At 43.8% G+C, this 26,856-nt stretch overlaps 1 protein-coding gene across 5 annotated transcripts in view; it reads left to right on the top strand.

Annotated features, from left to right (window-relative positions):
* ATE1 (arginyltransferase 1) overlaps positions 1-26,622 on the top strand; it is a 144,572-nt gene extending 117,950 nt beyond the window's left edge. For 4 of the 5 annotated variants that reach the window (XM_029932708.1, XM_029932711.1, XM_029932712.1 and 1 more), the window contains one exon: positions 24,966-25,226. In XM_029932708.1, coding sequence (XP_029788568.1) covers positions 24,966-25,144 — 179 coding nt within the window. In that variant the 3' untranslated portion in view covers positions 25,145-25,226. Of the gene's footprint in view, positions 1-24,965 lie in introns of all 5 variants that reach the window. The other variant, XM_029932709.1, reaches the window with a different exon arrangement.
* Positions 26,623-26,856: the final 234 nt, after the last annotated feature.

Below are 26,856 nucleotides of genomic sequence, written 5' to 3'. Positions count from 1 at the left end.
CCGGGAGGGGGAGACGCAGCTGGCTGGTAAAGGACTTGGACGTTTCTCCTGAAAGCACTGGAAGGTTTAAGCACTAGACTGACACCAGCAGTTCTGTCATTTCTGCTGCACATGTGGAGCGTGACCAGGACTCAGACTGGAGGTAGGAGGACTGATCTGGCGGGGGGGTGGGGGGGTTGCACACAGGACTCTAGGCAAGGGATGTTGGCGGCCTGGATGCGGGTGGTAACTGCTGAGAATGGGGTGAGAGCAAATGGATGCTAAGGATATGTAGGAGGTGGGGTACACGCGACCGGCTGGTTAATTGTGTGGCGAGGGTGAGGGGAGAGAGTTTAAGTTCTGACTCGACTGAGTTCATGCTTACTCTTCATTTGTGGAAGGAGGGGCAGACTTGGGGGGAGAAGGAGAGGCAGGGTGAGCTCGGTGTGGACGTGCAGAATTGAGTGTGTTTGGAGACACGAACAGAGACGTTGGGGAGGTGGGTGGACATACAGACCTGAAACTGTGGAACAGCCCGGGAGGGAGGCACTAGGCCGTGTGCGGAGCCCTACAGGTGAGTGCTGTCGTTCGGAGGGAAGAGCAGCAGTCCTGGACGAGACCCCCGAGGAACCCCGCTGTGGAATGACTGAGTAGATGAAGAAGAGGCCGAGAGAGCGTGGGGTCATGGAAGTCACAAGAAGTATGTTCAAGCAGTGGGGAGCAGGGGCGCCTGGGTGGCTCAGTCGGTTGAGCCTCTGACTTCGGCTCAGGTCATGATCTCACAGTTCGTGGGTTCGAGCCCTGCGTCAGGCTCTGTGCTGACAGCTAGCTCAGAGCCTGGAGTCTGTCTTCAGATTCTGCATTTCCCTCTCTCTCTGACCCTCCCCTCCTCATGCTATCTGTCTCTCTCTCTCTTTCTCAAAAAAAAAAAAAATTAAAAATCAAAAAAGAAGTGGGCAGCCATAGCAGTGCTGGGTTCTGCTGCTAGGGCTTGTGAAGCGTCTTTGGAGGATCTTGGCAAGATCTTAGTTTTAGTGAGGATAAAACATTGTCAAGGCTTAAAAATTGAGTGGAAGTTAAGATGGTGAACATAATCAAATATGAATTTTGAAGACACTAGCTATAGAGATAAATCCGATGGCGAAAGGCCTTTTAAAAATAGGAGAAACTTGAGCATTGTCAAAAGCTGATGGAGTTAGGGAAGACAGAGATTAATGGGAGAGAGCCGGAAATCAGTATATCAGGGTCTCCGGGATGAAGCACAAGAAAAATCAAGGACACAGACAGGAAGACCAGCCTTCGATAGTAAGGACCCTTTCTCGTAGGAGAGGGTGAGGGAAGGCTCGGTGCGCGTGAAGAGAAATGGATTGGCAGTGGTGGCAGCAAGCTGGCTGCTTTCTCATCTGATACCTTGTCTCTTCCATCTGAAGTAGATGCTGGTGAAGTGGGGAGATGGCAGGATAAGAAGATGGCAGACAGAGCTGATGGCCAGTCCTTGTCAGGGTTGGCGAGGGTGAGGTCGCGCTGAGGGGATGCTCCTGGGGCAGCCTCGGGAAGGCAGACTTGTCAGGCCGCTGCCGTGGAAGGGCGAGAATTGAAGGCGGTGGACCAAGAAGTGGCAGAAATATGGTAATGGCTTCTGAAATCCGTTAGCAGGGAACTGAAGCTGGGACAAATGGAGCGACATGGCCTTGAAAGGGGCAGAGAACTGCATGGTGGGCTGATAGCTCCTGCGAGGGTAGGAACTGGTGTCCGGAGAAGAAAGAGGACCTGATTTTACAGTTCCTGAAGCGTGGACTGGCCATCAGCTCTGTCTGCCATCTTCTTATCCTGCCATCTCCCCGCTTCACCAGCATCTACTTCAGATGGAGGAGACAAGGTAACCCGTGACAAGCTTTGGCCTCGGGTTTGGGGAGCTAAAGTCGAATTACGGTGGAGTCATCGAAGAAAACTGCAGGACAGGATGGCAGCCGCGCGGACCTGTGCGGGAGCTCCGTTCCTTGGTGCCCTTCCGGTGCAAGAGTGGTCGGGGATGTCCTTAAGTGAAGCTCCTTTCTGTTTACCAGATAATCCTGACGCCGCTGACCCCCAGCAGCATAAACACAAGATCAGGTGCCGCTGTGCGGCAGTACAGGATAGAGAACAAATAGAGCACGCTTTTTCAGAGAAGGCTCATTTTGTGTAGACAGTGGTCTCGAGGGCATCTGTCTTTGTTTTTTTCTGCAACTCTTAGAAAACAATGACATTTTTATCTCCAGCTAGTACGCGGTGCTCATGCGGGTTTACAAGTATTGTGTCTTTATGTATAGATTTGAAACCAAAGGTTCATGAAATAGTATTTATCCTCCTTAGACATGATACACTTCATTTTCTTTACTATTTTATAAAAAAATGAGTCTGTTTTAAAAAATTTTTAATGTTTGTTTATTTTTTGAGAGAGAGAGACTGCACAAGCAGGGGAGGGGCAGACGGAGAGGCAGACAGAATCCGAAGCAGGCTCCAGGCTCTGAGCTGTCAGCACAGAGCCTGTCACGGGGCTCAAATTCACAAACTGCGGGATCATGACCTGATCCAGAGGTGGATGCTTAACTGACTGAGCCACCCAGGGGCCCCCAAAAATGACACTCTTGACCCACTCAATTGATTTCACAACCCACTAAAAAATGACAGTTTGCAATTTTTGAAGATATGTTTGTTTGTCTCAACTTTTGAAGATTTATGTATTAGGTTTTCAGATGTGCGGATATACTGGAATTAACTTTGGATATGAAGTTTTAAGTGCCTGGAAGCATGATTTTTGTTTGCAGGAAAGGTAATGCCAAGGTTCACTTTAATTTCAGAAGTTGTTATTCATTATAGTGATAGTCTACTAAAGTAACATCTGTTTCCTCTTGAGGCAGTTAAACTCAGATTATAAGTCTTATTTTCAGTGTGCAAGTTTTGCAAATTTTGGCAATCATTCTTTTAAGGGGTTATTTTTTAATAATTAAACCCTTTTAAGCTTATTTATGTATTTTGAGAGAGAGACAGAGACAGTGGGGGGTGGGGGAGGGGCAGAGAGAGAGGGAGAGAGAGGATCCTGAGCAGGGTCCCAGTGGAGCAAGACTCACACTCACAAAACCACGAGATCATGACCTGAAGCGAAACCAAGAGTCGGGTGCTTAGGCTGACTGAGCCGCCAGGCGCCCCTTCCTGGGCTTTTGAATAACACTTGATTGCATTTGTAAAATGCTAATTAAATTTCTTTGAACATTTTTAAACTTCTTTTATAAATGTAATGTACTCAGTTTCCCTCTTAATTCAATTGTCTGATACAGTACTCTTATAAATCTAATAAATTTAAAGATGTAATGAAAAATTTTTACTTAATTTAGAAATCACAGGTCTAAATCAATTATTTATGCATTTCCTGATGGATACAGAAATTATTGTTTATGTAGAAAATTTTCAGAAGTGTACTAACCAACTACTGGAGCTAGTAATTTAGTAAGGTAAAAGATGCAAGGTCAATATATAAAGATCAAAGCAGTAATTAGAAAATTAATTTTTAAAAAATCTACTTACTATAGCATAAAAGAATATTCAATACTTAGATATTTATTTATCAAGACTGCTACACTCGAAACTACAAAGCATTGTTCAGAGGCATAAACAGTGGAGAGATTTGCCAAAATCATGGACTGAGGACCTAGCTTTTATTAAGATGGCAGATGAAGTCACGAGAGTGGTCTACTTACTGTTCTGATGGACCCGGTTCAGTCCAACATCAAACATCGTGAGTACCGAGAATAACAAATATGCTCAGATTCCTCAACATCATCATTATTATTATTATTTTAATTTTATTTATTTTTGAGAGAAAGAATGTATGTGCAGGTGGGGGAGGGACAGAAAGAGAGGGGACAGAGGATCGGAAGCGGGTTCCATGTTGTCAGCCCAGAACCTGATGTGGGCCTCCAGCTCACGCAACGTGAGATCATGACCTGAGCCAAAGTTGGACGCTTCACCAACTGAGCCACCCAGGTCCCCCCTCAACACCATTATTAATGCCATAGTATTTATTGTCAAACATTTTCCTTCTCTTTAAAATTTTTTTCATGTTTATTTTTGAGAGAGCATGAGTTGGGGAGGGTCAGAGAGAGAGGGAGACACGAATCTGAAGCACGCTCCAGGCTCCGAGCTGTCCACACAGAGCCCATCACAGGGCTCGAACTCACAAACCGTAACATCATGACCTGAGCCAAAGTTGGATGGTTAACCAACTGAGCCACCCAGGTGCCTGTCAAACATTTTCCTTTTTAATTCAGTTTGTCCAGGTTGCAAGACAAACCAGAGCCTGTTTACGGTGCCTCTTCAGTGGCTTCGTATCTCAAAGAGGTGGATGCGTAGCCCATGACCACGTGTGTCCTTACCTAATCATACGGTCTGCTGACTGCAGCTTGCATTCCTTGAGCCCAAAAATTTATGTCTTGACTGGAATGTGCATTGCAGTTAGGTCTTAAGATATGTCACTGATTCCTAACTAACTCTAAAGATGGTTGAACTGATGGGATTGTCATATTGGCCAACACACTGACCACATTGTCGTGCTCTTAGGATCGCTCAAATTATGAATTGAATGGTAGATATATTCAGTGGAATTTTTAGTATCTTTCATAGCATTTTCTGATGATTTATTCACAACTTCCAAAATCAGTCTATACTTAATACTTAACCATCACTCCTGTACAGTAGCAGGTGGCTGGAGCGTGAACGCCAAGTGGCAGTGTTCCAAGTAGAAATACGAAGACAGTGGCTCTGGTTCTGCCACACATTCATTAGCTTTGTGACTTTAGGCAGGTCACAAGTTCCTCAGCCTCAGTTTCATCATCTGTGAAGTGGGACATTCAGACTACATGAAGTTAAGGAATTTTTTTTTAAACTTTTTAAGGTTTTTATTTAAATTCCAATTAGTGAACATACAGTGTACTACTAGTTAGGGGAGTGCAGTGCGGTGACTGGGCACCTCCGTACATCACCCGGTGCTCATCGTACCAAGTGGAGACCTGGGTCCCCGTCACCTGTTCCCGTTCCCACCTCCCCCAACCTCTCCTCTCGTCATCATCAGTTTGTTCTTTATAGTGTAGAGTCTGTTTCTTGGTTTGCCTCTCTCTTATTTTCCCCTTTGCTTATTTGTTTTGTTTCTTAAATTCCTCATATGAATGAAACCATATGGTATTTGTCTTTCTCTGACTTTTTTTGCTTAATGTAATACTTTCTAGCTCCATCCATGTCATTGCACATGACAGGATTTCATTCTTTTTTATGGCTAATATTCCAGTGCATATATATACCACATCTTCTTGATCCATTCATCAGCTGGTGGACACTTGGGCTGTTTCCCTAATTTGGCTATTGTAGATAATGCTTCTGTAAACATCAGGGTCCATGTATCCCTTTGAATTAGTACTTTTGTATTCTTTAAGTAAATACCAGCAGTGCAGTTGCTGGATCAGAGGGTAGTTCTATGTTTCACTTCTTGAGGAACCTCCGTAGTGTCCTCCAAAGTGTCTGCACCAGTTTGCTTTCTCACCAGCATACACAAAAATAAATGCAAAATGGATTAAAATCCTAAATGTGAGACCTACAACCATAAAAATCCTAGAAGAGAACATTGGCAGTAAGCTCTTGGACATTGGTTATAGCAACTTTCTTCTAGATATAGCTCCTGAGGCCAGGGAAACAAAAGCAAAAATAATCTATTGGAATTTCATATAAATGAAAAGCTTCTTTATAGCAAAGGAAACAACAAAACTAAAAGAGAACCTATGGAATGAGAATGGGAAAAGATTGACATATCTGATAAAGGGTTAACATCCAAAATATGTAAAGAACTTATAAAACTCAACCCCTGAGAAAAGGATTCTAGTATGTTTTATGACCTCCAAATGTTTAAGGCTTTTTGTGAGGATCACACTACTCAAAAAGTAGAATGCATTCCACAAATAAAACGTATATGATTCTGAAGCACCAAGCAATATGCATCATATATACACTGTAGCGTTTTCCACCCTTTCACCACCTTCCGTCTTCTCACTTTTAAGATCAGAAGATTCAAGCTGGAGCTTCATATGAGGCCAGGTCTTTAGGAAAGTGTTTTCCAAACTCTTGAGTACCGTCCACTGTAAGAAATGGATTTTCCAGCGCGCGCCGTGCACATCTGCACGTTTCTCACAAACACAGCAGAAACAGAGCTGTGCTGACCAGCACGCCTCTTTGCTCGTGGAATGTGCTCAGTACTTTTGAATTTGTTCTGGAATCGAGAGACGAGGACGGGGGCAAGCTCTGGTCTCACGGCACCTTTGCTCTACCTCTGTTTCGATGAAGTCATGGTAGAAGTGGTTGTCGTGACGAATGATTTGTTGGTCCACCTGTTCTCAACACTTAGCATTTATAATCTGAATTCATCCTCACACCGGCTCACATTCACCTCAGTGACCACTGCTGTTACCTCTGACTCCGTATTCATGAGGCAAACAACCGACTGGTAGTAGAAAGAGGTTGGGTTGGGCGAGTGGACTGACCAATTTAAGTTACTCTCTAGACATCTCACAGTTGTAGTTACTGAGAGCCCTTTGCTGAGCGGTGGATATCGTCCGTATGTGGTGTGCACAACCAGCGCTCCCGGGCCCCGAAAGCTGAGGCCAGACCAGGAATGTGCCCCGTGCAGCTACGTTGCAGCCCCTAGTGGGCCTATTTGATGACCAGTGACTAGCCTAGACAGCTTTGGGTGGGGGCTCTAGATCAGATACTTTGAGCCTATCTGATAAAATTTGCGTGAGTGAAATAATGGGCCCATTCATCAAAAGCCTGAGGAAGGTTTTGGCCATAGACAAGAACTGGACTACAGCCAAGAAAAAATGGTACAAGTTTGAACTGGTTTGTATTTAACAGCACATCTCCAGGCTTTCCCTGTCTGTTGCTGACAGGCCTCTCTGTTTTTTAATTCCGGTGATATTAGTAACTAAGATAGCAGCTTGGCACATGTTTTTCATTTTTGTTTCATTCTTGTGTATGCACACATGTATGGGCTTTGGGAAGAAACGTCACCGGTACATTGGTGACAGCTTGGTTCCTCCCTCCCTCCTCTGCTGTGGCGGATTTGGATTAAGGACGGTAGCACAGAGCTTATGTTCCGGTAAGCAGCCTACTGTCCATCTTGGTCAGGATTCTAATACTTCTATAGTTTCCTTCCTGGGGCCTCCGTTTGTAATTTTACTTAAGTATTCTTAAGATTATGGCCTAACTAGATAGTTAACTGAAGACTGTATAAAACTAAACAAAATTGTAGTCTATGGTATCACAAAATATTTTTGTTTATCATGTATCTTAGCAAACTACACAGTTGTGTGCCTGATTTATAAAAGATCTCCTCACTTTTGTTTATAACGTAACTGTCTTTGGGGCCCCTGGGTGGCTCAGTCGGTTATGCGTCTGGCTTCGGCTCAGGTCATTATCTCGAAGTTCATGGGTTTGAGCCCTACGTCGGGCTCTGTGCTGACAGCTCAGAGCCTGGAGCCTGTCTTTGGTTTCTGTGTTTCACTCTCTCTCTGACCCTCCCCTGCTCATGCCGTGTGTGTGTCTCTCTCTTTCTCTCTCAAAAATAAATTTAAAAAAACTAACATACCTGTCTTTGTCTACCAAGTGTCTGGATTCTCCAGATGTGTCTGCCTTTGGAGAAAGATCAGACCTTAGAAGCTTATCTCGTTTGGCAAACTCTGGATTGAAATACTGGGTCCATTGATGTTATTGATGCAAAGGTGCCCTTTAAAACATATTTTACTCAAAGTAAACACGATTTGAGTACGTTAGGGGAAATTTAAATCAATATCTCCTGTGTTTTCCTCTTTTAATTTCTATTTTGCTTAGTGTTAAGTTGCACAGACCATTCTTTGAGCGGACAGCAGCAGAGTTTACTGAGCCTTGGCGTCAGGAACTCTGAGTCCTGATGTCACATTCAGAGCTAAGTTACAGTCCCTTCGTAAAGATGTCCCTCTTCCAAGGAGCCAGGTGTAAGAATGACAGTGGCTTGTGGAGGCTGGGGGTGCAGGTGGCTCGGAGCGCTCGTGCCCTTTGAACTTTGTCCTCAGCTCTTTCTCCACCTGCTTCTACATGGGCCTTCTCTGTCTGAAGCGAGTTAGTGTTCTTGTGGGAGCTTTGACACACCAAGGAGTGCCAGGAGATTCCTCAAAACTGAATTAAACCCCCCCAAAAAAAAGGTCTTTCCAGTTCATGTAGTTAGAGGGTATGGGGAAGGAGGGGGAGATGCTGTGATCTCCTGACTAAATAAATGTAAAGACGTGTATCTGAGCTAGTTCGCTAAATTTGCATAATCCTTGTTCTATAAGATAATGTTTTCAGAAAAGTCAAACAGGATCTAACAATTATAAATTGAGCTCTATTTTTAATGTCTCTTAAAAAACACTTTGTTGGGGCGCCTGGGTGGCTCAGTCAGTTAAGTGTCCAACTCTTGATTTGGGCTCAGATCATGATCTCGAGGTTCATGAGTTCCAGCCCCACATCAGGCTCTACACTGACATCGTGAAGTCTGCTTGCAATTTTCTCTCTGTTCCTCCCCTACTCGTACTCTAGCACGTGTGTGCAAGCGCGTGCACACCCACACACACACTCCCTCTCTCTCTCTAAAAAGCAAAACAAAAACACCCTGTTGTTAAATCCATTACTGCAAATCCTTTGACAAAACAAAAGCTGTTTTGCAATATAGATAACCAGCTACTGTGTTATATTGTCATTTTTAAAATTAATATTTTTGAACATGTTTTCTTAAAGCACTCAAACTGCATTCAAGAAAGCAAGGCAAATCAGAAGGGACCATTTAGTGTATTTGCACTTTCTGAACTTGCCGATGGTGCTGGGGTTTGCTTTGGGACCAGAGACCTGGCTTTAACTACAAACTGTAGTCCTTTCTTTCATAACTGCCCACTTCTGAAAATAGAGTTGACCCTTCTGAAAGTACAGGAGTTAGGAGTACCCACCTCCATCCAGTTGAAAATCATGTAACTTTTGGCTCACCCAAAACTTAGTAAGAGCCTCCTGTTGACCAGAAGGCTTACCAATGACATAAATGGTCAGTTAACACATAATTGGTATTTTCTATGTAATGTGTACTATATTCTTACAATAAAGTCAGCTAGAAAAAAAATTTTTAAGAAAATCATAAGGAAGAGAAAATAAATTTACAGTCGTGCACTGTGTTTATCAAAATAAAAGTCTGCATGTACATTGATCCACGCAGCTCAGACTTGTCTGTTCAAGGGTCAAATGTATTTTTTAAAACAAATTGGTTTCCAAAGAGAAAGCAGTGTGTATGAACTAGAATACAGTGCTTTATTCGTTTTTAGTCACAATACTCTATTTTGTTTTTCAGAATACTTTAAAGGGCCGAGATTTTTTTTAAAAACACGTAACAGAAACCTGCTTGGACTCAGAGGACTGAGCACCACAGTTCTATCAAAGGCCTCTGATTCTGTCCTCTTACATTGTTGTTTTTAAAAGTTCTACAATGGGTTCAAGTCTTAGAACGAAATACTTGAGATATAGGAAGAGTTCGTAAAGATTTATTTTAAACTTAAACTGGAATTTACTTTAGAGCTTCTCAAGTTTTGGGGACTCGTGAATAAATCATGTAGCTGAGCAACACAGAGACAAAAATTCAGTTTCTGTGTCCCCGTGCCATCAGAGCTGACGAAGGACACGGGAGAGTCCCTGGGGTGGCCTGGAACAAAGGAGAACTCTTATCCAGAAGTTCTGCAGATGGATGGTAAGACTTTGCCTTCACTGAATTGGTTACCCATTAGCTTATTTAATGACAAGAAAGGGGTTTGAATGTTCTTATTATAGTGCCCATCACACACCTTTTCATTGTTAAAACATTTTACTTCAGAGCAGACCTTTCAGTACGCTGTAATGAAAATGAAAACCAAGAGCTTTAAATCATTTGGGGAGATTTGAGTCAGCGTATGCAAATGTGGATGGATGAAAGCACAGCAGAAACTCTGGAAGAACTTGGAACAATCCACGGACTGGCAACCCAAGGCAGGGATAGAAGGACCTAAGAAGATGAAAACAGCAAAACCCACATAACAGTACAGGGTGAAAGAAAAAAACTTTTCTTCCTGTGAGCAAGAGGATAATACGGAAGGAAATACGGCAAAGCTTCTTTGGTTGATTTTTTTTTTTTTTTATCACCTTGGAGAAAGGAGTTTGCCCTTTCTCCAGTTTGGGTTGTGGTCTCCAATCTAGCATCCAGAGCTAGAATCAAAACACACTCAGCGATTATCCTCACTGGATTGGGGACCAACAACCAACAGGGCCTTTGAACAGCCTCTCAATAATTCCTAGCTCACGGCTGCCTCACAAGTGTCCATAAATGCCGCTCGAGCATTTGACTTTGGCTGTGGTTCACTGCTGTGTTTGAGCCCAGATTCCTCTCTCCACACAAATCATCGGTTGAGCCCTGCCGGTTCATAAAAGATCTGGAGCATGGGTATTCTCCACGCTGTGTCTTTGTTTCTAAAATTCTTGGTCTCTCTGGAGAAGCAGACACACACTGGTCTAGGACGTGAAGCGTTAGACACAGCCTTTTCATTCCAGATGGCTTAGGTCGTGTTTGACGGATTATTTACAGTTAGCATCATTTCCTTACATTTTATTGTGGCTAATTAACAGGAGTTTTATGAAGATGTCAGATGCCATTCTTCTAAAAACAGATGAAGCAGAACACAACTTAAAGCAATTGTGAAAAAAAACAAAACAAAACAAAAAAAAGCAATTGTGACCTCATTGATTTCAATATTTATTACATATTCCAAAACAAAATAACCCAGGAATGATTTACTTTGAGAATTCAGACATTGAGGAATAAACATGAGGTACTAATTAACAAGAAAGCTGATAAAAGCTGGTTAGTTGCTCTGAAGATGTGTCTTCTGTTGCTCATCTGGAGTCTGCGATCAGCACCGTGAACCACAGCATTTACTGGGTGCCTACTCGGCACTGCGCCTGCTGTCTTTGTGTCTGCACCATCTAGGGAATGGGTGCCTGGGCCTTGAGGCTAAGTACGAGATTTGCTTCCCACCCTCAGGGAGTTTGCCAGAAGGATGGGAAGCAGGCTCCAGGCTCTGAGCAGTCAGCACAGAGCCCGACGCGGGGCTTGAGCCCATGAACCCTGTGAGATCATGACCTGAGCCGAAGCTGGACGCTTAACCAACTGAGCCACCCACGTGCCCCAGGTTTTTAATTTTAATACTGTCCAATTTATAAGGTTTTTCTCTTATGAATCATGCTATTGGTTTCATGTCTAAGAACTCTACAGTAAGACCTAGGTTAGTTTTATACTTTCACATGTAGCATTTAAGTCTGTGATTCATTCTGAGTTCATTTTTGTTTGAGATACGCAGTTTAGATCAAGATTTAGTTTTTTGGCTATGGATATCTATCCAGTTGCTCCAAAACCATTTGTTGGAAAGGCTCTTCCTCCACTGAATGGCTTTTGCATTTTTGTCAAAAATCAGTTGGCCATACTTGTGTGGGGCTGGGTCTGGATTCTCTGTTGTGTCCTACAGATCTGTATGCCTACCTGTGTAAATGCTACACAGTCTTTTTTTTTTTAATGTTCATTTTTTGACAATGATGAGTGGGGTGGGGCAGAGAGAGGGAGACAGAGAATTCGAAGCAGGCTCCACGCTGTCCATTCAAAGCCCAACATGGGGCTCGAATCCACCAACCATGAGATCATAACCTGAGCTGAAGTCAGATGCTCAGCCAGCCGCGCCATCCAGGCGCCCGCCCCGATGGTCCTGATTACCGAAACTATGTAACAAGTCCCGAAGTTCGGGAGAATAATTGTTCTTCCCCCTTATTCTTTTTCAGAATTGTTTCAGCTCTCTTGGTTCTTCTGCATATATTTTAGAATAATCTTGCCTATATCCATAAAAATACTAGGATCTTGTTAGGAACTGTATTACATCTGTGTATCAGCTTGGCGAGAATTAATATTTTTATCCGAAGTCTTTCAGTCCATGAAATGGACCATCTGTTCTGTCCATTCATTTAGATCTTTGATCTCTTCCATCAGCATGGTGTGGGTGTCAGCGTTCAAGCCTTATGCCTCTTCTTGTAGGTTTACGGGTAAATATTTTTCCAAGTAATTATAAATGGTGTGGGTTTTTTATATTTCATAATTTCCCCATGTTTATTGTTAGTTTATTGAAATACAGTAGGCCTTTTAAAATATTTGTTTCGGGGGCATCTGGGTGGCTCAGGTCATGATCTCACCTTTTGTGGGCTTGAGCCCCGCATCGGGCTCTGTGCTGACAGCTCATCGCCTGGAGGCTGCTTCTGATTCTGTGTCTCCCTCTCTCTCTGACCCTCCCCTGCTTGCACTCTCTCTCTCTCTCTCTGTATCTCAAAAATAAATAAAAAGACATTTAAAAATAAAATATTTGTTTCGGTTGTGGCAAAATATACACAACATAAAATTCACCATTTTAACCATTTTTTAGTATATAGTTCAGTGGTGTTAAGTACATTCACGTTGTGCGGTTTCACCACCATCCGTCTCCAGAACTCTCTTCATCATTCTTTATCGAAACTCTGTACACATTCAACACTAACTTCCGTTCCTTTCTCCCCTAGCTCTGGGCACCCATAACTCTACTTGCTGTCTCTATACACTTGACTATTAAGTCCTTCGTGGGAGTGGTATCATACATCATTTGTCCTTCCCGTGACTGTGCCTTCAGGGTTCATTCATGTTGTAGCAGATATTAGAATTTCACTTCTCTCTAAGGTTGAATAACATTCCATTGTATGTATACGCCCTATTTTGTTTATCCATTCACCCATTCATGGGTACCTTTTGGCTGTTGTAAATAATGCTGCTGTGAACATGGGCCTCCAAATATCTCTTTGAAACTCTCATTGCTGCTGTTTGGGGTCTGTGTCCAGAAATGGAATTGCTGGATTATATGGGATTTCTAATTCTAATTTTTTGAGGAACCACCGCACTGTTTCCCCCGTGACCACACCATTTTATATTCCCAGCAGTGTATGCGAGGGCCCCAGTTCCCCCACATCCTCTCCACACTGGCTGTGTTCCAGGTTTTTGACAATAGCCATCCTGGTGGGAAGTGTTTATTTTATTGTGGTTTCTATTTGCATTTCTCTAATGATGAGGGACGTTGAGCTTCTTTCCATGTGCTCATTGGCCACCTGTATGTCTTCTTTGGAGAAATGTGTATTCATCTCTTTTGCCTGTTTTTGAATCAACTTATTTTGGGATTTTTGTTGTTGAGTGTTAGGAGTTCTTTATATCCCAGATAGTAATCCCTAGGCAGGTATGTGATTTGTAGTTCATTTGATTATTGTTTGTTGATCTTTATCCTGTGACTTTGTGGGCTCACTTGGATTTCTAGGAGGATTTGTTTTATAGCATCTTTGAGATTTTCTGCATAGATGGTTATGTTATATGCAAATAGGGACAATTTTATTTCTTCTTTTCCTATCTCGGTGCATCTTCATTCCCTTTTTTTGCCTTATTACATTGGCAACTTCCAGCATTATTTTGAGTAAAAATAGTGAGAGCAGACATCCTTGCCTTGTTTCTGATCTTAGAGGGAAAGTGTTCATTCTTTTTCAAGTTGAAGAAATCCCCCTCCAATCCTAGTTTTCTGAGAGTTTTTAACATGCATGGTTAGTTGTTGGATCCCCAGCTATATTTTCTGCATCTTTTGATGTGATTGTGTGATTATTTTCTCTAAACTGTTAATATGGTAGATTATATGGATTAGCTTCCAAATACTGCATCAGCCTTGCATACCTGGGTAAATGCGACTGCTGAATTCTTGTTTGCTAACATCTCGTAAAGGATTTTTGCATCCATATTCATAAGGAGCACTGGTTTGCAATTTTCTTTTCTTGTGCTTTGTCTAATTTAGGTTCCTGCTTTCATTTTCTGAAAGAGATTACATAGAGTCACTGTATTAATTCTTTTTTAAACGTTGGGTAGAATTCTCCAGTGAGACCATTCGGGCCCAATTTTTGGAAATTAATTACAAATTCAATTTCTTCACTAGTTATAGGGCTATTTACATTGTTTCATATTGAGTGAGTTGGGGCAGTATATGCTTTTTGAGATTATTCTCAGGAAGTTGTCTTTCTAACTGGGCTGCTGCTTTCCTGGACCTTTGGTTAGAGTAAGAAGATTTTTCTTGTTTTTCTTACTTTTTTTTATCTCTGTGTATTGGCTTTTCAGGGTCGCCAGCTTTTCCAGGACCCCCTCTGGAATACATGAGGCAGAAAGAAAGCCCCGGACACCCACCACCTTATCGCTCCTCAGGCCTCAGAGCCCCTACTGGGCTCATGTAGTGTCTTCTTATGTTTTATATATAATGTCCAGGGTTTTCTGCCCTCCTCAGTGGGGCAGTGGGGGAAAGTAGGTGTACCTCATCGTGATGGAAGTGGAAGCCCTCCTGTCTTGTCTTAATTTTTTAAAAAAGGCAAGGACAGCTGGGTGGCTCAACTGGTTAAGCATCTGATTCTTGATTTCAGCTCAGGTCATATCTTATGGTGGGGAGATCGAGCCCCGTGTGGGGCTCCGTCCTGGGTGTGGAGCCTGATTAAGATTTCTCCCACCTTCTTCTCCTCTCCCTTACTCATGCGTGTTCTCTCTCTTTCTCTGTGGAAAAAAAATGTCTAAAGAACTAGTTAGGAATGTGTAAACTATGACTCCTGTTTTAGCTGCACATTGACAACTATATTATGAAGAACATGAGACATGTTCTTAAAACATTAAACAGTCAACATGCTACTGGTAGTTAATATGCAGCAAATGAGTAATTGAGAAAATCTAGTTTGCTACCTGGTAAAAAAATCAAATCTGATAAAATCTGATCCAAGTTTTGTAAAAGGTTTATTTTGTATCACTAATACTACTTTACTAACTTCCCGAGAGATTATAACAACCAGTTTTAGGTTTAAAAAATCCAAAAGAAAACCAGACTTCAAAATCCTAAAGCCGTGACAGTAAAAACACACCAGTCCTGACCCTTACTCCTAATGTTGTCATGGTCTTAAGTTGACTTTTAAGGAAGTATCAGTAGTCAATCTCTCTGTCTCTTCTCTCATCTCTGTTAATATATTGGGTTTGTGTTTGTCACTTTACCCAATTAAAGTGGCAGTTAAGTGGAATTAAGAGTCACTTTGCAAACTAAGTGGAAGTCTACTTCCTTCTAATACAAAAATAGTGATCACAACATTATTGTAGAAGATATAAAAAGATAAGTTATTTTGTGTGTTCTTATTTGCACTATTGCTAAGGCACACCTGAGTGTCACTCTCTCCATCCTGAAGCTTTAATGGGAGCAGAAATGCAAAATGGCCACATGAATGTGGCCGGAATTCCCTGCTTTGGGTTTTGGTTTTTGTCATGCATTTGCTTTTTGTTCATTTGTCTTGGTAATTTCTCTGTCTTGGAGCACGATTTTTAAAGGCAATGGCAAGAAATTAACGCACCCTTAGATTCATGTGCCAGGATGTTTTTAAGACACCCTACGTGTCTGACTACATGATGGGGTGCTTCTGTCTCGTGACCTGGGGGCCCCACTCCCAGGGACTCCGATGGCCCCATGGAGCGTCCTGAGCGTCAGCATTGCCTGTGACTCCCATGGGATGCTAGTGTGCAGCCAACGTCGAGAACCGGTGTGCTAGAATTTAGCTTACTACTTGTAATGTGTTTTATTTGAGAGACTGGCATAGCTTTGGCAAAGAAAAATGAATTTATATTTGCCCCTAAGGTAAAAAGACTGTAATTTTGGATTTAATTTTTTTGCCGCTGGAAATTCTCAAAGGTTTTGCCATTTGAAAGCACTTTTGAAAATGTCTAGCTCAGTTCCCTTGGAAAGAATCAAAGTTAACTCAGTATCAAGTTCAGTCATTGGAAGTTAGTTTTCTGGCTAGCTTTCATTTTAAACGGCTTTGTGACCCAGTGGGGTTACCTATCAGTGAGTTTACCAGTGAGATTACCTGTTATCATGGTAATAATTTTAATGTACTGTCACATGTGGAATTTAAAGCTACTGATTAAAAAAAAAAAAAAGCTAGGGGCGCCTGGGTGGCTCAGTCTGTAAGCAGCTGGCTCTTGATTTTGACTTATCATGATCTCACAGTTGGTGATTTGGAGCCACGTGTCAGCATGGAACCTACTTGGGGTTCTCTTTCTCCATTAAACAACTCTTAAAACTCCATAAAAAGCTCAGTTTAAAAACGGGCAAATGACGTGAGTATACCTTCCTTCAAGAAAACCTATGAATGGCCAACAAGCACATAAAAAGAAACTAAACATCATTAGCCATCAGAGAAATGCAAACTAAAACCATAGTAAGATACTACTTCATTCCCACTCAGAGTGGCCATAATAAAAGAGATAGTGAGTGTTGATGAGGATGTGAAAAAATCAGAAGCTTTACACACTGCTGATAGAATATAAAATGGTGCAGCCACTTTGGAGAACAGTCTAGCATTTCTTCAATAGGTTCGATGTGGAGTTTTCCTATGACCCAGCAGTTTCACTACTAGGTATGTATCTAAGAGAAGTGAAAACACACAAAAACTTTGTTCTGAATGTTCGTAACATTATTCATAATAGTTTAAAAGTGTAAGTAACCCATATGTCCATCGACTGGGTAAGTAAGGAGCAGTGTGTCCATACAGTGGCATATTATTTGGCAATAAAAAGGAATGAACTGCAATCATATGCTGTCGAAGGAGGAACCACCGTGCTAAGTGAAAGGAGTCTGTCACAAAAGACTGCGTGTGGAGACCGGAAACAGACCGGTACCGCCTGGGGCCGGGGAAGTTGAGGAGGGTGGGGAGCGGCTGTTAGTAGGTACCGGGTTTCTATCTGGGATGCTGAAAATGCTCTAAAATTGCTTGTTGTGATGGCTGCACACATCTGTGAATCCACTAAAGGCCATTGAATCATACGGTTTCAATGGATGAACCACAGGGGAATTGTATGTCAATAACACTACTATTACATGGCGTTTTACATAGGCGAAGTTCAGATTTGTTTTCATTTTGTCCGAAAGAATACTCCAAGTGAAATGACTAGCAACATTATTCCTTCTAGATTGTGAAAGTATGTAATTCTCCTTGATTTTGGGTTCCCAAAGCAATTTTTTGAGCCTCCCACCAAGTGAACTTGACGAATTCGCTGCTGAGCAGAGTTCATTTCTCTCCTGCGTACCGTGGGTTCCCTTGCCCTACCCTTTGCTACCCACACTGAAATCTGCCTTTCACAGATCCCTGCCTTCCCCACGGTGATCAGAACATGTGTTAATACCTCTTGTCACGTAAAGATGTTCTAAATCATACTTGATAGTGAACTTCCCAGGGTTGAGTTTAGTTTCAGAGTTGGATTCTTTCATGCCTTTCTTCACAATTTCACATTCTTCGTGTCACATCACAGTTTTACTCAACTATATTTAGCCTCATTCACGTGGCATGTTTGCCATCTATCCAGCCATCTTCCTGAGAAACTATAAAGATGTAACTTATTTTCGTGTTTATGAAATAATGCTGTACCAATAAATCATGAAGTTAAGAAAATAGACTGTTTCATCATTTTCCAGGAAGCCTAGACGTTATGAGAATAGCGGATGAGTTCAATCCCCACAAGAAGAAGTAAAGCTGTGATCTCTAGATTCTTCTCCTTGCAAAGCACCTGTGATGTGCAGTTCATCTCCTGCGAATGGAAAGCTGGGGAAAAATCAATCATCGCCCATCACAACAAGTTTTCCTTGAAGATTAAAACATCGTAGATTTAACAGCATATTTGCAACGCCACTGATCAGATGCTCATCTCAGAGTTTGCAGGATTGCCTTTGGTTTTTATCTTACAAAATTGTGATACATTAGAGAAAGAAAGGGCAGAAGAGAAACTGTTGGCATGCATTTCTAAGACCAGTCAGCAGGCTGGCAGCCCTCTCGGATGAGGTGGCAGATGCTCTTGAATCTCAGAGTGGCTTAATTTTCTGGCCGTTTTGGAGTCCGCTCAAGAAGAGGCCGTGGTGCCACGTGGGGATAGCTACGTGGGGCTTTGTCCGCCGGCTCTGATGGCGCGTCGCAGGCGTGCGAGTCAGGGTGGTCGCAAGGCGGTTTGTGAGGATTGGGGAATGCGGTGCTCTTTTTATTTTAATAAATAAATCGTAACTCATTTTCAGTGTTTTAAGAATCTGGCAGAATACCTCTTGTTTCAGTTTTAAGTTGGCTTTAATACTAGTAATGTAAAATGTGCTCCGAGTCAGAATCAGCCTTCACGCAAGTGCAACAGGTGATAGTGACGCCGCCGATTGTTAAGCCGAGGAAAGTGGTACATTTTTGCTGTAACGATAATCGGCAGTTTCTGAAGTTTAACACAGTACATCGACTGAACGGGGGATTGATCTGACTTTCCGGTCTTCAGTGAAGGTATGGATAGAATGTGATCTGAAACCCCTAATATTTAAATGCGTCCTCTGACATTGTTAAACCCTGGCAACGTGGATGGAAGTTTGCTGAGGGAAAGAGGAGAATGGGAGAGAAGGTTTTGTGTGGGGCCATCACACTATTTGTTTCTAGATTATCTGAGTTTTTCCAAGCATTGCTTTCTTTAAAGTTTTTATCTAAATCCTAGTTAGTCAACACAGAGTGTCATATTAGTTTCAGGAGTAGAGTTCAGTGACTCCTCAGTTACATAGAACACCCCGTACTCAGCATAGCCAGTGCCCTCCTTACTGCCTGGCACCCATCTGGCCCATCCCCCCACCAGTCTTGCCTCTAGCAGCCCTCAGTTTGTTCTGTTGTTAGGAGTCTCATACAGTTTGCGTGCCTCTCGTTTTTTTCCCCTTCTCCTATGTTCACCTGTTTTATTTCTTAAATTACCAGATATCAGTTGAAATCATATGGTATTTGTCTTTCTCTTATTTCACTTAACATAATACACTCCAGCCCCATCCATGTCATTGCAAATGGCAAGATTTCATTCTTTTTGAGGGCTGAGTGATATTCTAATATGTAGACATATATATGCACACACCACACTTCCTTTATCAGCGGATGGACATGGGCTCTTTCTATAATTTGGCTAGTGTTTGGCAGACAATGCTGCTATCAGGGTGCGTGGACCCCTTTGAATCTATATTTTTGTACTTTCTGGGTAAATGCTTCGTAGTGCAATTTGCATAACTTCAATGATTTTTTAAAAGACTAAAAATTTAAAAATTAATGTGTTTGAGTATTTGTAATTTTGTTGATGACTAATTCCTAAAGAATTTATTGAGTTCAAGTTACAGAAATACCAGGTATTTAAAAATTTATAAAAGTGTATCTTTCCTTAGTTTCTCTTACTGATGCCCTGTGGCCCGTGGCCCTGCACTCCCTTTACTGAGCCAGTGGCTTTGTCGGGTGTCTGACATCAGCTCAGGTCATGATCTCACAGTCCGTGTGCGTTCGAGCCCCGAGCTGTGCTGACAACTCAGAGCCTAGAGCCTGCTTAGGATTCTGTGTCTCCCTCTCTCTCTGACCCTCCTCCCACTAGTGCTCTGTCTCTCTCTCTCTCAAAAATAAATACTTAAAAAAATAGTTGATATAAATTCTACATAATGGTGGGGGTTTTCCTAATCTCCTATTTTTATTTTTATGTGTCATATTAGCACAGAATAAAAATTAGAGTGGCATTCGTTCTAGATAAAATAAGATGACGGCATATCAGATCTTGCGTTTTTATTTGCTAGACTGTTCCATTAATTTGGATCTTAAAGTGTGTGTGTCCTAAAATGTTTTAGGGTAAATGTTTAAATGGTTACATATCATTTTACAAAAATAGACGTGATGTGGGGCCATGAATGAGTGGTCAAGAAAGAATTCTTGAGACGTTTTTGGTGCAAAAAGGGGCTTTTATTATAGCATGGGGCCAGGGCCGACAGGCAAGAAGAGCTGGTGGTTATATGCCCAGTGGTCAAGGGAGAGGGGGATATGCAGGGAGTAGATCATAAATGTCTTGAACTTTCTCACAGGATTTCTCTGGTGCCTTGTCATTCAGCTCGATATTAGCTATCGGGAGACGCTCAGGCACTCATGCGACCCTTTGGGAACGTAGCAGCCAGCACGTACGTGACCCGTATCGGGACATGCAGGCCGTAGGTCAGTCTTCTGGGCTAAAGGTGAACATTTTTCTGCTTCGGTCCCTCATCAGACATGATTTAAAATTCCAACTTTAAAAATTCAAGGTTTTAGGGGCCAGAGCCTGGAACCTGCTTTGAATTCTGTGACTCCCTCTCTCTCTCTGATCCTCCCCTGCTTGTGCTCTCTCTCTCTGTCTTTCAAAAATAAATTAAAAACATAAAAAAAAAGTTTTAAAAAATGTAAGGTTTTAGATTAAGATTTCGTACAATTTTGCCAGTGTTCTTGCTCTCTTTTGCTCTTCTCAGTGATCTTTATGAGTTTTCTATTTGTAATTAGACTCTAAACATACTTGAATCTACCTTCTTCCTGCTACATGTATAGCCAGGTGATGGAGTTAGCTTTCTGTGTTGGAGTATGTGAACATTAAAATGCCCAAAATTGGGACGCCTGGATGTCTCCATTGGTTACGTGTCCCAACGCTTGACCCCCTCTCAGGTCATGGTCTCATAGTTTGTGAGTTTGAGCCCCACATCGGGCTCTGCACTGATGGCATAAGCCCGCTTGGGATTCTGCCTCATCCTCTCTCTGCCCCTTCCCTGCTTGTGCTCTCTCAAAATAAATAAACAGACATGCAAACAAATAAAATGCCTGAAATTGACATCAGGGAACCAGGTTGCTGCCTTTTCCTTGCTTGTCACTCAGCCTGCTAAGGGGTGTGGAAACCTAGTAAATGTTAAATATTTCATTGTGTTAAAGTATGTGGATTTTCTGCCTCAGCTGGACAAAGCAGTTTGCTAAGAACATGTGTCTGGAAGTTGGCGTGTTCAGCCGGGAGCACCAGAACCTCGCAGATACTTAGAGCAGAGAACACTGAATGCAGGGCTGTGGTGCTAACAGGGTCCCCTGATCCAGGCAGGGCACAGAGTGGCTCCAGAATGAGCAGTGGCTGCGAGCTGCCGCCACTCCTGGGCCACATCAGGGCTGCCAGTAAGCTGGGACCTTGACAAGTTCAAGAGCAGCTGGGGCTGCAACCAAAAACGCAGAGCCGAGGAAGAAAGAGGAGAGGTTTTGGGGAGCAACTCTGGCTGCGTGCCCTCCTGCTCGGCCTCCCGCAGCACAGAGCCATGCAGGAGGAGTGGCGAGGGCAGACAGGTGCACGCAGGGCGTGGATCCCGTCCCCTGCCAGAGTCTGTCCTCCTCCACCTCAATCTCAGAATGTGTCCCAGCTAAAGCGGAAATCGAACACTGCACTAGCACTCGCTCCTCCGGAGGTGAGGACCCTCTGGCTGGCAGCCTGGTGTTTCCTGTCTCTGTGTGCCTGCGTGCCTTCCAGGCTAGGTTTTCAGTGGACCAACGCCTTCCCTGACGAAGTGGAATCCTTTGGGGGTAATAGTACATGACTGTCTTGCATCCTTGCATCTCCCTAGGACCAGTGTTTTTTTTTATAGTTTATTGTCAAGTTGGTTTCCATAAAACACCCAGCGCTCATGCCAACAAGTGCCCTCCTCCATGCCCATCACCCATTTCCCCCTCTCCCCCTTCCCCATCAACCCTCAGTTTGTTCTCAGCATTTAAGTCTCTTATGGTTTGCCTTCCTCCCTCTCCTTAACTGTTTTTTCCCCTTCCCCTCCCTTCTGGTCCTCTCTTAAGTTTCTCCTGTCCCAGGACGAATTTCTAAACAGGTGTAGAATGCAGTCAATTTTGGAATGCCCTAACGCTGTCACTTTCTGGTGATTGAGATCAGCCAGCCTGTAAAATGGGATCTTTCTCTTTTAGATATTGGAAGAATAGTGTTACTTCTGTCTCATCTAGAACTGATCTTGGGTGATTAGAATACCCAGCAGAGGAAACAGCATCAGTTGAGGAAGAATAAACATTGAATTGTTGCTTCCATTACGCAATAAAAAGGGATGTGATTGAATTCAGATATTCAAAAATATAGAGCCTTGTGTGAGGTTGGCATCCAGAAAACAACTCTTGTTGTGAAAACTGTTATGAGTTTTGTGATTTGACTTTGAAGACGTTATAGTTGCAAGACCCTGAGAAATCTTCTGAAACACTCCTTTTGATTCCTAGAAAAGGAAACCAGCATTTCCACTTGTCATGTTCAGGAGACCCACATTTAGCAAAACAAGGTGCCTACATCAACCTTAAAAATAACTTTTTAAATTATAAAAGCCTTATGCCAATTATAGGAAATCCAGAAAGTGTGTGCGTGTAATTCCCACGCTGAAAAGGGCTCCTGTAACACCACGTCCCGAGAGAGACTCGGTGCCATCACAGGTGTGTGTGGTGCACCTCTGGTCAGGCCTTGAACTAGACATGGAGGAGTGTGCGCGGGCCACACAGCCCCAGTTCTTTATCTGGTTTGTATTCCCGACGGACTTCCCAGCGGAAAAGGAAACAGGCACTGAAGAAGTACACACGTCGGTGGTGGCCGGCGCGAGGAAGGGAGCTAGTGGAGAGCAGGGAAGGGCCTCTGAGGACCAACATTTAAGTAATCTGACGAAGCAAGGGAGAGCCGTGTTTCTCCTGGGGAGAGAAGGGTTGGCTCTGGGCAAAGGGAACAGAGACGTACTGTTCAAAGGTCGATGTATATTTGCCCAGACGTTTTCTGGGCATATAGTAGGCTTGTGATAAAAAGAACAGTTGTTTACACTGTGCCTTCTTTTTTATTTCCCACTTAATCTCTCTTCCTTTGTCCTTTTGATAGCTATGTAACAGTTTATTACGCGGACACACCTTACCATGTTTAGCCAGTTTTCCCTGGATGAACATCTGGATTTCCAGCTTTTCAGTATTTCAGAATGTTCCTGTAGACAGCCTTATGCACATATATGAATACTGGCGTGTGCATGTTTCTACAACAGTACTTCTCAACCCATTTTAAAAGGCTTGAAAAAATACCAGGGCTCTTGGATGGCTCAGTCGGTTCAGCGTCCGACTCTTGGTTTGGGCTCAGGTCATGATCTCGTGGTTCATGAAATCGAGCCCCACATCGGGCTCTGCACTGACAGCATGGAGCCTGCTTGGTCGGTCGGTCTCTCTCTCTCTCTCTCTCTCTCTCTCTCTCTCTCTCTCTCTCTCTCTCTCTCTCTCTCTCCCCCCCCCCCCCCCCCCCCCCCCCCCCCCCCCCCCCCCCCCCCCCCCCCCCCCCCCCCCCCCCCCCCCCCCCCCCCCCCCCCCCCCCCCCCCCCCTCCCCCCCTCCCTCCCTCTCCCCCTCCCCCTCCCTCCCTCTTCCCCTCCCCCTCCCTCCCTCTTCCCCTCCCCCTCCCTCCCTCTTCCCCTCCCCCTCCCTCCCTCTTCCCCTCCCCCTCCTCTTTCTCTCAAATAAATAAACTATAAAAGGAGAAAATACCAATGCTCAGGTACTCAGTCTTTATTCAGACCAGTGTCGAAATCAGGATCTCTGGGGATGGGTTCCAAGCTTTGGAATGTTTTTAAAGTTCCACAAATGATCCCAGTATGTACTTAGAGTTGAGAACCGTAGCCATAGGGTGGTTCTTAGAAGTGGCCTGGCGGAGTCCAGGACAGAAGACATCGTACATTGTAGTAGATGCCGTCAGGTTGGTCCCTGTGTCCACTGGAATTAGGAGCAGCTGCCTTGAGACCTAGAGTAAATTGGCCAAAAGAAGGGAGTTTCTTTTTTTCTATGAAATTCTTGACATCGGCAGTCCAGGGCTGCCATGGCTGTCTTACCCCGCGGGGCCCTCTGGTACCCGAGCTCCTTCTTGCTTTAGTTTCTGTCGACCTAAGAGCGATCTCACAGGCTCCAGCTCAGAAGGAGAGAGGTTGGCGCTCCTGCCGTGCAGTTTAGGATGTGGGCAGCACAGCACAATCAAGGAAGGGCTGAACAGTAAGAGGGAGAGGGCACAAGACCAGCTGTTCTTTTCAAGGATTTCTAGAAACTGCCATAAAACTCCTGCTCCTAGCCATTGGCCAGTTTGGTCACGAGGCCCTGCCCAACCAGGAGAGGCTGGGAGACAGGCTTTCCTTAGGGCAATCCGTGTCTCGTGCGGGGGAAAAAAGCTTTGTTTCCACGAGAAGCAACATACCCCGACCACCCCCACGGCATCCTCCACGAAGGCTGGAATCTGCTCGCTGCCCCTGGAACCGCACACCCAGGGCCCTGAGCTGTTGGCTCGAGTCAGCCCAGCTGCTGGGCTGCAGACAACCTTGACGTGGAGAGAGGCAAGGTCAGTTCAGTTCAGACCCAGGAAAGACGCTGGAGAGCTGTAAACTTTCCCATTAAGAGAAAATAATGTGTTGAGGGCCGGTTGTTAAATTGCATACAATTCTCTTTCTGATGTTACAGCTTTCTTAGGGAAGGAATTTATTTCCTTTCATCAGGGCATTTATTTATTAGCATACTTCACATCCTCAGGTTCATCTTCACGTTCATGCCGCACACGCCCTCATTTAAACGTTTGGCTCAAGGAGCACATCTTAACACATAATTATTCAAATCAAATATTTTTATTGTTTTTATTTTTTAATACTTAATTTTAAAAGAGAGAGCACGAGTGGGAGAGGAGCAGACAGACAGGGAGACACAGAATCCGAAGCAGGGTCCAGGCTCCGAGCTATCAGCCCAGAGCCCTACTCGAACCCACAAACCGTGAGATCATGACCTGAGCTGAAGTCAGATGCCCAACCGACCGAGCCTTCCAGGCGCCCCGCAAATTAAAACAGTTTTACATTCGAAAATGAGAAGCGGCCGGACGTGTGGCTTTCTTAATGAATATTTTCTTTGTTACTGCAGTGGACGAAGGCCGCAGCAAGGACCCCGACCGCTTGCAGGTCCTCTACAAGAAAGCCATCCTGCCCTACGGCGCCTACAAGAAGCATCAGAGGGACCCGGCCGAGGAGGCCGTGGTGCTGCAGTACGGGCGGCTCGTGGGGCAGCGGTGCTCCGAGCGGATGCTGCTCTTCCGGAACTGAGCCCCGGCCCCGCCTCCTGCCCGCGACGCCCCTCCCTCCGGGGACGCCCCGGACCTGCCCCCGGATGAGACGGTTTTATTTTGGCAATTGAATTTGGCTTTTCTAAAATATTTTGTGGTGATGTATTTGTGAGAACCTCATGGTTAATACAAAGGTTTTAAAAACATGCCATGAACCTAGGCTCGTAAATTATTGGGGTTTATCATTTTTGGAAGTTTGTTTTATGAACAAGATACAGTACCAACTTCTGACGTTACTCTTTTGGAAAGTAAACCGAATAAGTGGATCTCAAGTAATTTAAATCATTGTTGGTTTTTTTTTGGGGGGGGGGGCGGGTCGAAGAAATTACAACAGACGCTTCTCAGATCCGCTAAACACAGTTTCTGCTACAAAATTGTAACGTTTGGCGAGGAGGGTTGGGAGTCTGCCTCGTTGCTTAGGAAACGGCTTCTCAGGAGAACGAGACTGTCGTGATCAGTGTTCAGTATCGAGTCCCGGCCGAATGTTATGTAGTTAATAGAAAACAAACAAAAATAGACTACAAACATTGGAGAAGGGTTGTGTGAACATGAGAGGGTCATTTACCCAGGACGCCCCCGTCATGTCTGTTGTCTTGACGTGATCATTCTTTCCTAGAACAATCATCACCCTCAAATAACTGTACTCTCAAAAGTATCCCAGTTTGGACAGCAAAATATCTGATTACCCTAGTTGTGTGTCTGATTTGCTCTATTTCTAGAAATCGAAGAAATGAAGTTTTCTATGTTTCTGTTTAGGTTTGTTTAAATATCGTGCTCCTGCCTTGACCTGAGACCCATCAGAAGTAAATATACACTAAATTTTTCATTCCTTAGAACTTAGGACCCTTGTCTTTGGTTGCTGATTAGAAATTAGCTTGTACCTGACCACTCGTGTGCTCAGCACGGTAATGAAGGAATATCGTGACCTTGTTCGGGGGCAAGAGGCGAGCAGTCCGTTCCTCGCCCTCTGATTGGAGAGTCACAGGCAGGCGCCGCACGCAGGAATCGGGGGCAGAGGCCAGCTGCTGTCTCCCTCTCCCTCGTCAGCCAGTGCCCCTCGGCCACCACCGTCAAGGTGACAGGCACTGAGCTGGGAGGGAAGAGGAGACTCGCACGTCTCAGTTCCTAGTGAGGACTGAGTTGCGTCGGAGACCGTGAGCGACGGAGGACGTGGGTTCCCTGGTCTCCTTCCCAGCTCTCCCCGCGCTCTGCTGCCGGCTGCGCGGCCGCTGGCGTCATTTCATCCCCCATTTTGCCTCTTGGCTCGTGATCTTTTAAAAAGAAAACATATTATAGAAGTTAGTACTTGGAAACCCACTACTGATTTTAAACTTTTCTCCTCCATGCACTGATTTTAGATAAAATATTTGTTAGCTAAAGAAAAGATGCTAAAACAATGATTTTAAAACATGTCTAGAAATTCAACATCTAAATAAACTGTGTATTTATTCATTCAGACGGGGTGTGTGTGTGTGAGGTGTGTGTGTCTATGTGTAACACCTCCCACGTGCTGGCACTTTGCTAACTGAAGACAGGGTAAGAGGAAAGCCATTGTCTCCGATAGCATGGATTTGGCATTCTTCTGGGATTTTGTTCTTTAAGATCGTCTCCCAAGAGTATTTGATAGATTCATATTTGGAACTACCTTCAGTCTGTAGAACTTTTTTTTCTTTTTCCCCTCTAAAATGAAGA

The sequence above is a fragment of the Suricata suricatta genome, chromosome 2 (genome assembly GCF_006229205.1).
Source record: "Suricata suricatta isolate VVHF042 chromosome 2, meerkat_22Aug2017_6uvM2_HiC, whole genome shotgun sequence".
NCBI classification, from domain to species: domain Eukaryota; kingdom Metazoa; phylum Chordata; class Mammalia; order Carnivora; family Herpestidae; genus Suricata; species Suricata suricatta.
Note: the sequence above shows the minus strand (reverse complement) of the source record. Positions and strands in the feature narration are given on the sequence as shown.